Source organism: Elephas maximus, chromosome 4 (genome assembly GCF_024166365.1).
Source record: "Elephas maximus indicus isolate mEleMax1 chromosome 4, mEleMax1 primary haplotype, whole genome shotgun sequence".
In the NCBI taxonomy this organism is placed as follows: domain Eukaryota; kingdom Metazoa; phylum Chordata; class Mammalia; order Proboscidea; family Elephantidae; genus Elephas; species Elephas maximus.
Genome location: NC_064822.1, coordinates 80,844,585 through 80,856,647, shown reverse-complemented (window position 1 = coordinate 80,856,647; position 12,063 = coordinate 80,844,585). Strand labels below are relative to the sequence as shown.

General features: G+C 40.8%; 1 protein-coding gene across 1 annotated transcript in view; it reads left to right on the top strand.

The window, feature by feature from the left end:
- The window catches only part of ST8SIA1 (ST8 alpha-N-acetyl-neuraminide alpha-2,8-sialyltransferase 1), a 167,701-nt gene that overhangs the window by 61,131 nt on the left and 94,507 nt on the right, over nt 1-12,063 (top strand). The window contains exon 2 of the mRNA XM_049882619.1: nt 2,444-2,588. Within this exon, the coding sequence (XP_049738576.1) occupies nt 2,444-2,588 (145 nt within the window). The remainder of the gene's footprint in view (nt 1-2,443; nt 2,589-12,063) is intronic.

The window sequence follows — 12,063 nt, the reverse complement described above, 5'->3', positions numbered from 1 at the left end:
CAGTCACTGCCTCCCGGGGACTTCTCCTAACGGCTGCGTCCCACGCCGCCCGTGGAACCGGCTAGTCCCCCTCCCGGGGTTAGTTCAGGGGGGTGGAGCAGGTCTCTGTGCTTGTGCCGTACCTGACTGGTATGCTGGCTCCAGGCTCTGGAAACAATCGCTGCTTCCCCGTATTAGTTCGTTCTCCGTCTCTAAATCTGTGTTTGTTGTTCAGGGTTCGTAGATTGTTATGTATGTGATCGATTCACTTGTTTTTCCGTGTCTTTGTTTTAAGAGGGATCCGAGGTAGCGTCTGCCTAGTCCGCCATCTTGGCTCCGCCTCCGCCCCTTTAGTCTTGTTTTGTATTATGGGCCTGTCCAATCTTTGGCTGAAGGGTGAACCTCCGGAGTGACTTCATTACTGAGCTGAAAGGGTGTCCAGGGACCATACTCTCAGAGCTTCTCCAGTCTTTGTCAGGCCAGCAAGTCTGGTCTTTCTTTTTGAGTTAGAATTTTGTTCTACATTTTTCTTCAGCTCTGTCTGGGACCCTCTATTGTGATCCCTGTCAGAGCAGTGACACTAATTCTTGCCACTTTAATAAGATGAAGACATTTTTCCTGAGCCATTCTTCCCTGTCCTTCTTTCTATTGAAATCTTTGTGAAGGATAGGCCAACCAAGATATCAAAGAGCACAAGAGAAAGTTCAGGATGGCAGAAGAACACCACCAACCTAGGGATGAGGGGGCTGGCCCCTGACCTCCTTGGCCTCTGAAGCTGCAGCCCCACTAACTCGGTTTATTCATTTCTACAATAAGGTTTTGACTACATTATGATAATAATGACAATACCTAATATTTATTGAACTTTTATTAAGTGTTGTACCTGTACATTCTCAGTGAATTCTCATAAAATAGTCTCTAAGGTCAGTTCTGAAGCACAGTAACTTTCCCAGTTCTTAGAGCTAATAAGTGGCAGAGTCAGGATTTGAAGCCAGAAACTTCCACCGTTGAGTTCCTGGGTGGTGCAATTGATTGATGAACTTGGCTGCTAACCAGAAGGATGAAGGTTTAAGTCCACCCAGAGGAGTCTTGGAAAATAATCTTGGCGATCAATTTCCAAAAAATCAGCCATTGAAAACCCTATGGCACACAGCACTACTCTGACACACATGGGTCACCATGAGTTAGAGCCGGCCTGACAGCAATTGGTTTGTTTTCATTTTACTCCCACTCTACTGCCACCTTCCAGCTCCCAGCATCTATGCTGTGGGTAGGTAAAGATGTTTGAGAAAGCATGACTGCCTGGCTCTCTTGGAGGTTGTCAGTGCATCTGTGTGGGAGCCATTTATAGTGGCTTATGTCAACCATTTTTCTTAGTCTTCTTTTCTTTTGTGAAAGCTCCAGTAAATGAAATTGGCTTCTGACAGATTTTTAAATTGTTCCTGTTAATTGTCGTTGAGTATATTCTGACTCATGGCAGCCCTATGTGTACAGAGCAGAACTGCTCCTTAGGGGTCTCAAGGCTGTGACCTTTTGGAAGCAGATCTCCAGGCCTACCTTCAGAGGCACCTCTAGGTGAGTTTGAACTGCCAGCCTTTTGGCTAGTAGTTGAGCATTGGGGCTCTGATTTTTTTATTAAAGGAATAAAGATTGCCCTGTAGAGCAGTGGCAGGGTTTACATTTGGGGGGCAAACAGAGGATTAGTAGCCTGTGAGCCAGCCTACAAGATGAGGCGACCCAGGAAACACAGGTATTTGGACATTAAGGGAGTAAGGAGAGATTTTTCTCAAATCAGATGCTACTGGGTAAAAAAAACAAAACAAAAAAAAAACTGGGAGGTCAGATCAAATGAGAACCAAAAAGGTCCACAAGATCTAACAGTTAGAATGCGTGTTGCTTTGCCAGTGTCTGAAATCACATCACTCATTTCAAATGGGTTTCAGAGTAGTTGTTCTCTTATCTTGTCTTCAGTTTTGGGGAGTGCACTTTCTTTGGGGCTACTCGGTGCATTTCCTGTTCCAAACAGCTCATGTAAAGTCCTTCTTTACTGAACTTAACCACTTAATTGTTAGGTCAGGTGAAAGAGTGCATTTATGATGCAACTGAGTAGCTCAACAGTCTCCCAAATAAACTATCCAAGGCTTTTCTGGACCTGAATGTTTAACTCAATCAATAGCTCTGCAATTATAATCACGATTTTTGCCTTCTGATATATTTCAGCTGCATCTGAGAGCTGATATGATTTTCTTAAACTCTTTTTTTTTTATTATTATGAAATATTCTAGTCATGCCTTGTGTTGGCTGGCAGAGTGAATTAATAGTAGTCTAATCACCCTGGAGATGCTGATGGTTCAGGGAGCTGGCACTGAGGTAAGGCGGCACATCTCTGTGGGAATGACAAGTGAATGAATCCCTTGCTCACTTAACCCGCTGTTCTTTTCTCTCTCTCTGTTTTCTCTCCTAGGAAACAAATGGAAGACTGCTGTGACCCCGCCCATCTCTTTGCTATGACTAAAATGAATTCCCCCATGGGGAAGAGCATGTGGTATGATGGGGAGTTTTTATACTCATTCACCATTGACAACTCAACTTATTCTCTCTTCCCCCAGGTTAGTATAAAGCTTGGTGCCTTTCAGTATAATTTCTTATCTTTTTTGATATCTCAAAAAAAAAATTTTTTTTTTCATAGAAAGGGATTATTGAGTTTGCCTTACTAATCTGAACTACTTGTTTTCATCTTCTTCCATCTTCATTTTAAACATTTTTCTTTGTATCTGTCATTTTTTGTGTGAAGAAAATCACATGATGTTTCAATTGCAAGGGTGGAAGTAGAATATTATAGAGTTACAGTTTTTCTAGCCCTTTTGATTTGAGTCATATGAGACTGAGGGAGGCAAAGAATGGTCAGGGAATTGTGGAATTCTAGTGTTTTGAGGCTGACTGCGAAATGATCTCAAAGATATTCTATGTTGGAATGTTTCCTTTGGACTGATGTTGCTCTCAGGGAGTGGGGAGCATATGGTCAGAAGTCTGCCTCTTGCCCCTCTTGAACATTAACCCCGTGATTAGACTACTGCTATGAAGTGGAGGAGTGGGGGATATGGAGGAAAGAATTCAAGCTGACCACGTTTGAAGTGGTCTAAATCAAGTTTTGCTTACTTTATGTTTTTCCTTCTTGGTTTCCTGAGCATTGAAATCAAATATTGTAAAATGTGTCTGGGCAGCGAGTAGGAGAAAAGGAAATCTTTATTCCAGGGAGCCCTAGTTAGGGAGAGAGGGGAATCTTAGGTGAAATTGCTGTTAAAGAGAAAAATGAGAAGTGAACCTTGGCCTCCCCAAGCCTTCTAACCACTCTGGGTTTGGGAAGATCATTATGCTGCAGCAGAATCCAGGGTCAGAGATAGAAAGTAGAATTGAACTGTTCATATGTCTGTATTAAGAGCAAAAGAGCCTTTAAAGGAGGGGTCCTAGAAAGCTGAGGCATAAGCTCTACCAGATCCAAAGTCACACACTATAAAATAGCCTATATTTGATGACTCATCCCTAGCTTTTTAACTGTAATTTAATGGTTTTCGAGTATAATGATAATATTTTGAGTGTTAAGTAGGAAATAGGAGGCTTAATACATTGTCAGCATTCACGTGCTTTCGCTTTCATTTGCCCTTGGGAGGCTTCCTAGTTCCAAAAAAAAAATTACTAAGGGTCATAAAATGTGGCGTTGAATTTGTCTTCATCTTTTGCTAACTAAAGGCCTTAGAGAAGTTGCTTAACTCTCCTGAGACTCAGCTTTTGCATCTGTAAAACGGAGAGAGCAGCCCCTGTCCTAGCTGCCTCAGAGAATTGTGGTAAGGATTAAATTAGATAATGCATGTCAACATACTTTGTAAAGTACCAAGCATTATGTAAACGTTAGGTATTAATGTTGTCCTGGTTCATACGTTGTATCCTCAGACCGAGGAATGAAGGATATAATTGTATTATTCAGGGTTTTTAAGGTAAGGAACAGAAATCATCCTAGGTATTTTTTGGCAGAAAACATATTTCATATAGGGAATTAGGGCCTTAAAAAAATCATTGGAAAGGTGGAGAAGTGGGAATTAAGAGGTAGCTCCTCTTAATTGAGCTCAAGAACCTACTGTCATAACTGTGGTCTAGGAATCAGGAAACCCCAGCGGCCATTGCTCCGACAGAACCACCTCTCACAGAACAGGAGCAGAAGATAGGTTCCACCTCATCTCCTCCTTCCAAATCTCCCTCAAGTGCATCTACTGGGTGAGGATTAATTTGCTTCAAGAGCTGTTGCTGCAAATAAGTCCAGGAGAGGTAGTTCTTAACTATCTACCTTCAGGAGGAAGCTAGAAAGAGTGGAAAAGAGGTTGAGCCTGCCAACCTACGATATACCCCATATATAAAAAGTGATTATCAATCAACTATGCAGTAAAGAGATAAGGAAACATTCTCCCTTAACAGCTTATCAGATAGAAAAAAAACTGAAAAGAGATCCAAAATAGGCTTTTTTTAGATGAGAGAGTTCAGTCATACCAACTAACTTCTAATTTTGTTCTAGAAAATAGATTTGAATAAAAGAGATGATTAAAGAAATATAAACTAGCCTCACATCTTATCTGTCAGTTGCAGCAGTAGACTAGTAGGAAACTTTTTCTCTTCAAAGTGTATGCAAATGAATTCTGCACCTGTTTGTGCCCAGTACCAAGACCTAGAAACCATTCTGACTAATCAAGAAAAATGCTTTTTTTCTCAGGCACTGGAAGTCATTGCATTATCGTGTGTATGCATAGTCTTTACAAAGGACTGAACAAATTCAGTGAGTAGATTTTTTTTAAAAAGCTGTTTATGTATTTTTCTGCTGAGATTCTGAAACAGCTAATTAATCCATAGAAATTCTGGAAAAGCAGTTTGCATCACAAAAAGGATGATGTATTTTCTTCCCCTCACTCCATTGTTTATTTCCTAATGAATGTATCTAGCTTGGAAACCCTGCTGGCGTAGTGGTTAAGTGCTACGGCTACTAACCAAGAGGTCGGCAGTTCAAATCCGCCAGGCGCTGCTTGGAAACTCTATGGGGCAGTTCTACTCTGTCCTATTGGGTCACTATGAGTGGGAGTTGACTTGATGGCAGTGGGTTTGGTTTTTCGGGTTTTTGTTTCTAGTTTGTTACCAGGAAGCTAAAATGCCACTTAATTCATGTTCCTTGGGAAGGACATAGTGTGTGCAGATTAGGTCGGAGGGCAGGTGAGTAGGCTAGGTTTGATGTTGCCCGTGTGAACCAAGCACTTCTCCTTTCCCTGAGTTGTAGTAAAATAACGACCAACCAATCCCGTATCCTGCAGCTCAGCTTATACATCTCTACCTTTAGACTTTTGTCCTAAATCGTCAATATATGTTAACCGTCATCATTGCTCTTATTCCTTTGTCTACTTTTACCCACTTTTTTTTGTTTGTTTGTTTTTATTTTTTCCAAGATGAAATTCAAGAAGGGAGATGATCTGTGTGTTACGGAATGTTAACAGATTCCGATCAGGGCTGCAGACACCCAGGATAGTACTGTTGAGACACTGTGTACTTTGTGATGCCTCATTAATTCTCCTTAATCACAATTAGTTGCTGCTTTTTTGGAACTCCCACAATTTGCTGTAGCTTTTAAGCCATATTCATTTAATTTTGCCTCATGTTACAGACATGTGTGTAACTACGTACCTACATATTACAGTAATCTACAAGTCCTTATCCCTCATTTCCTCACCACCTTATGTGCTCTGGAGGGGCAAATACAGTTTCTCACTTTTCTGCCTAGTGCAGTGCTTCCCATTCAGTGTAGATATTTATTTCCTGGTACTCTTGTCTGCCAAGGGGTTCCCTTTCTATATCCCACGTAGGCTGAACCATTGCAGTGCCCTTGCTTGAACTGTAGGAGACCAAGCAGGATATTTTGAGGCAGCCATTTCCAAATGGCTCTGTAAACATACTATGGTGATATATTCATTGGATATTAGTAGGCATGAAAGATAGCATAACACTCACACAAGTTGGAGGATGTGCGATGTGTGTGTCTATGTGTGTGTGTCTTTTAGAGGCGAAAGTGTGATGGTAAGTGTTCTCACTTTGAGAATACCACCATCTGTTAGGTTGGGACCAACTTCTTCCTGCTTAGCCAAGGAATGTCCCTTTCAAGTCTTCATGGTCCAGGGTTGTAGGTATTTTTGAATAAACTCTGTTCCGACCTAAAATATGCTTGGAAATGAGCGATGGAGTGGCAGGAATGTGAGAAACCACAACTGTGGTGATATGATCTGAAGATTATATCTTTTTGGTGTAATAAAAACATGGTCAGCACATCATTCTATTACATTGTGCTGAATAGTCATGTGATAAAAATCACAAACCTCAACCAATCATTTTCCCCCAGAATATTCACCCAAGGCTTTATATAAAGAATCACAAAGCATCATCACTGTACTCCACCTTCAGCTCCTTCCCTCTGGCACAGGCTCCCTGTCTTGTTCCACTTGGCCAGGACTCATAGTGCCCTTGGCCTGTGAGAAACCCAGAAAGATACTTGGAAGCCATCTTCTCAAATGGCCTTGTTAAAATGCAAATACTTAATTTTTTTTTCTTTTTCAATAATGTGTTTATTAGAATTCTCAGGACTTCTGGATATCCTGGAGTCTCACAGCATTTTTTTTTCTGCTAATCGACTTTGAACCATACTATATCATCTACAGCACTTGGCAGCTTGCCTTTTCTCTTATAAATATTATTGTGATCACTTTCCCAAACACATCCCTTTTCAACTGGAAGGAAACTAAGGGGACTAATGTCTGGCGGGTGCAGATCCTTGCCAAGTCTGTGTTGTTAGGTTTATGTTAATCTCTCGTTAGTCTCTTTTATAGCAGGAACCTGATACAGTGGTGTGAACAAGTAGGTGCTTACTGATCCCAACTAGTAAGGAGTCCCCAGGTGGTGCAAACAGTTAACACACTCAACTGCTAACCAAAAGGTAGGCAGTTCACGTCTACTCAGAGGCACCTCAGAGCAAAAATCTGGCAGTCTACTTTCGAAAAAATCAGCCATAGAAAACTCTGTGGAGCACAGTTCCACTCTGACATACATGAGGTTGCCATGAGTCGGAATCAACCTGATGGCAACTGGTATAGTAAAGAATTAGGGCTGGGCAGCTCAGGGCTGGATGATGACTACACAGGCACCTTTCTTCCTGCTTTCAGTAAGGTTAGCCGAACTGCACAGTCAGAGGGCACAGTTCCTACAAGACTGTCCTCGCTTCAGACACGAGCCACAAATTCTGGCATTTCCAGGACAACTCTCATTTCAGGTCAGCTGGCTACAAATTCAGGGGTTCCCACAGCCGCTCTTAAGGTCAGTAATTTTCAAGAATGACTCACAGAACTAAGGAAAGCCCTATACCTATGATTACAGTTATATTACAGTGAAAAGATAAAAATTAAAATCAGACAAAGGAAGAAACACACAGCATGAGGTCTGGAAGGAGCCTAAATGTGGAGCTTCTGGCTGTCCTCTCCCCGTGGATTGTCACACATTAAGTTACCTCCTTAATGTGTGACAATACTCAGAGTACTGCCAACCCAGGAAGCCCACCTGAGCCTTTGGTGTCCAGAATTTTACTGTGGCTCGATCACATACTCCCTGTGAGGCTGACCTTTGGTCTTTAGTCTCTAGCGTCTTCTACAGGTCCACGTAATATCTTCGCTTTCCAGTTCCTCTGGAGATTGGAAATGGTATGGCATGGCTCAAATTCCCTGTCATAAATCACATTGTTAGACTGTCTGGTGCTCAAATCCCCCAGGCAAACAAACACGCTCCTTTTTGGCAGGCCATTCCAAGGATCTAGAGATTACCTTCTAGTAGTTTAGAGAAAAGGCCAGACCTCTTTGGTAAGGTTAATTCTTCACTACATACCGCTTGACCATCCTTAGCTGATGGCCAAAGAACCGCTTAGTTTCAGTCCTTGATCCCAGCAGGAGGAATGAGGGAACAGAAGAGGAAATACTGGCAGACTCCTGCATCTGTCTCCTTGGTCAGAACTGAGTCACTTGGCAATGTCTAGGTGCAAGAGAGGCTGGGAAGTTCAGCATTTCACCTCCAGGCATGTGCTAAAGTATAGTATCTGTTTTAACTTCTTTAAGTATTATCTCACTGTATTCTTACTCTAACTCTGTATGGTTGTTATTATTGACAAACAAGGGTTAAATAACGTATTTAAAGTTCCAGAACTGGTAGGTGCAAGGTCCGAGATGAGAAACAAGGCCTGCCTAATTTCGAAGCTTATATTGTTTTACCTTAGGAGGTGGGTAGGTTCTTGTGAATTAGTTGTACGTTTTTTATCAGTCGCTTTAAAACAGTTTTACAGGTTTTTCACTTCCCTTGTAAGAATACCCTTAGAAGAAATGGAAAATTTATTTTGCAGCTGTTTGGAAATTAAAAGAGAAAGTGACTGTACAGGTCCTGGGAACCTATACAGTTACTGTAGTTCCCCTGTTTTTGGCTTTGAACTCCCTAGTGGTCCACTTTGAAAGGGGATATGAGACTAGCTACATTATTTTCATTTTTATAAGAGACAAAACCAAGTTCTCAGGGAGAAGCAAAATTATTTCTTGTGCACTGTTTCTTTATTATGAAAATCCAGAACATGGTACCACTACTATTAAATAATTTTGGTAATTTACCCTATGATTATTGACTGAATGCCAAGCTTAGAGAAATATACAGGCAAATGGAGTCTAAAAATATGGATTCTAGATCTTGCTCTATCTTTGATGCCATTTATGATCCCAGACAAGTTATATCATCATTTGCAACCTTAATTTTATAATTTTCAAATCAGGACTAATAATACTTGGTTTTCATAGTTCAGTATTATGAGAAACAAAGTTAAATGAGATTATGGGTAGGAAAATGCTTTGTAATGAATGCATTATGCAAACAATATTATTACTGTTTTCTGCTTAAGAATTTATGGCTTCAAGCATTTCCTTGGCATTTTGGTGAAACCAGCAACTAGAAAATGGATGAAAACCAGTTTTCCAGGCCAACGAATGGTGAGCAGAAATAAATCTGTTGAGTCTGAGATTTAGGGAAATATAAAGTAGTAATGGAAAGTGCTACAGACACTGCCAGTTCTATATTTGTGTCTTTATAACTGGACAATAATCAAGAAAAACTGAAAGTGCAATGTGAAATGAATTATTAATTTTCAGTGAATTAAGATTATGAATCTGAAAAACGGGTTAATATCCACTCTTCATACAATTGCTTTGCAAATGAGAGATGAGGCAAGTAGATCATCCCTTAAAAAACAAAAACTTGTTGCCATCTTTTCTGACTCACGGTGACCCCATGTGTTATAGAGTAGAATAACTCCATAGGGTTATCTTGGGTATAATCTTCATGGAAGCAAGGCTTTTTTCTGCGGTGTGGAGTGGGTTTCAACTGCCAGTCAGTAGGCTAGTAGATGAGTGCAGACTGTTTGCGCTACCAGGGACCTGGATCATCCCAGTACCTCCAAATATCTGTTTTCTTTGTAGGCAAAAGAAACCAAAATGATTATAAGTGAGGCAGTACAATGGAGTTACCCAACAGAGTAGCCTAAGATAAACTATAAGATGTCTTGTTGTAAAAATGTGGAGATAATTAAACATTAAGACCTTTCTCAAATGAGAGTTCACAGGTTGTCTATGGTTAAGAACAAAATGAAAAAGAAATGTAAGAAATGGTCTATACTGCCATGATATACACCTTTCTAAAGGATTTGACAGTGTGTAAAATTCAGTACAAAGACTGATTAGGCTCAGGCTTCTAACTTTCTGGGAACTATTGAAAAGAATGCCTCACACCAATTACTACTGAGTCAAATCTCACCAGTTAGGTCTGACGGGAACCATAACATTTCTCAGAAGGTGTAAATGTTACAGATAACATTTTCTTCTTAAGTTTGGTAACATGACAGGGTGTTTTCCTGCAGAAAAAGCTAGTATATCTTTTTTTCTTCAACTAGTTCCATTACACTGGTTCTACTTACTGGCAAAGGTCCAGGTGTAGAAAGGAATTTCCATGTCGTTTTGGTTTAGTTTTGAGCATTTGTTTGCATACCAGGAGGTCTGTTTTATTTCTGCTATTAATGTGCTCATTTGCATTTCTTAACTCTATTAGGGGTTTCTTAAATGCATAAAGCTACATTTGATTAACTTAGAGAGAGGTATCATATCAACACTGAATTTTCTCGGGCTTAATTAATGTGATCAGGAAATAAAGAGATACAAGTGAGTACAGAGAGTGTTTTCTTAATGTTTAAAAAGCTCATTGCCGTCGAGTCAATTCCGACTCACAGTAACACTATAGGACAGGGTAGAAACGTTCCATAGGGTTTCCAAGGGTGTAATCTTCATGAAAGCAGACTGCCATATCTTTCTCCTGGGAGTAGGATGGTAGGTTCAAACTGCTGACCTTTTGGTTAACAGCTGAGCTTCATATCTGTTCAAATCAATTCACTATCTTTCTTTTGCTAAGGTGCCTGTAAATTATTAGATCACATGCCAGATGGGGCAGTATTCTTATCATCACTCATGGCCTGACTAGCTAGAACCATGTTATCTGTAGGGTTCAGGACCTCTGGGTAGATGGAGGAACTGGTTCTAAAGCTAGACTTCCCCATCAGGAAGGGGCAAGGGTTGGGTGGGGAAAGGACAAGGGAGTGAATGTAGCTGTGGGTGCTGAAAGGAAGTCCACCCAGTAGCCAGAAAGGGGTATTTAGAGACTAACCATAGGTAACTGTTGGCAGTATCCTGAAGATAACAAGCAGTAATGTTATGTGCCAGTAGTGTGAAAACCTCAGAAATGAAAAAAGAGGGAGGGTGGAGGTACACCTACAGATCCAGATAAAACAGTAATTGATGCCAAGTTCCCAGCCTTTAGGCTGGAAGGTTTTGGCAATGAGCAGCTTCCAAGAGGTACTGACCAGAAAAAGACAGGGCCTCAGCCTGCTTGAGGCTTTGAATTGAGCATTTTGTCAAGTCAGAGACTCAAGTAAACAAGGTGGGTGTCCCCAGGGTTGGGGTCAAAGCCGAGGACAGTTCTTGAGAGCAGAGCTGCAACACAGTTACTGCAACTGGGTGTGAGTTGGGAAACAAAATTGTGAAGAACAACCTGGGATTGTGTTTTGAAAATAAGACAGCAGCCAAGTTACCAGAACTATACTCAAAGCCAGGGCCAGAAAAACACAGGTATAACTTGATGGTGAATCCCACAGCACTGGGTTGTTGTTGTTAGATGCCATCAAGTCAGTTTCAACTCATAGTGACTGTGTGTGCAACAGAATGAAACATTGCCTGGTCCTGTGCCATCACCTCAATCATTGCTATGTTCGAGCCTGTTGTTACAGCCACAGTGTCAATCCATCTCACTGAAGGTTTTCCTCTTTTTCACTGACCCTCTACTTTACCAAGCATGATTTCCTTCTACAGGGACTGGTCTTTCTTGGCAACATGTCCAAAGTACATGAGATGAAATCTTGACATCCTCCCTTCTAAGGAGCATTCTGGCTGTACTTCTTCTAAGACAGATTTGTTCTTTATTCTGAAAGTCCATGGCATATTCAGTATTCTTCCCCAACACCATAATTCAAATGCATCAATTCTTCTTCAGTCTTTCTTATTCGTTGTCCAGCTTTCTCATGCATATAAAAACGATTGAAAATACCATGGTTTGGGTCAGGCGCACCTTAGTCCTCAAGGCGACATCTCTGCTTTTAACATTTTAAAAAGGTCTTTTGCATCAGATTTGCCCAATGCAATACGTCATTTGATTTTTTGACTGCTGCTTCTGTGAGCATTGATTGCAGATCCAAGTAAAATTAAATCCTTGATAACCTCAATCTTTTCTCCATTATCATGATGTTGCTTATTGGTCCAATTGTGAGGAGTTTTGTTTTCTTTATGTTGAGGTGTAATCCAAACTGAAGACTGTAGTCTTTGATCTTCATCAGTAAGTGCTTCAAGTCCTCTTCACTTTCACCAAGCAAGCTTGTGTCAT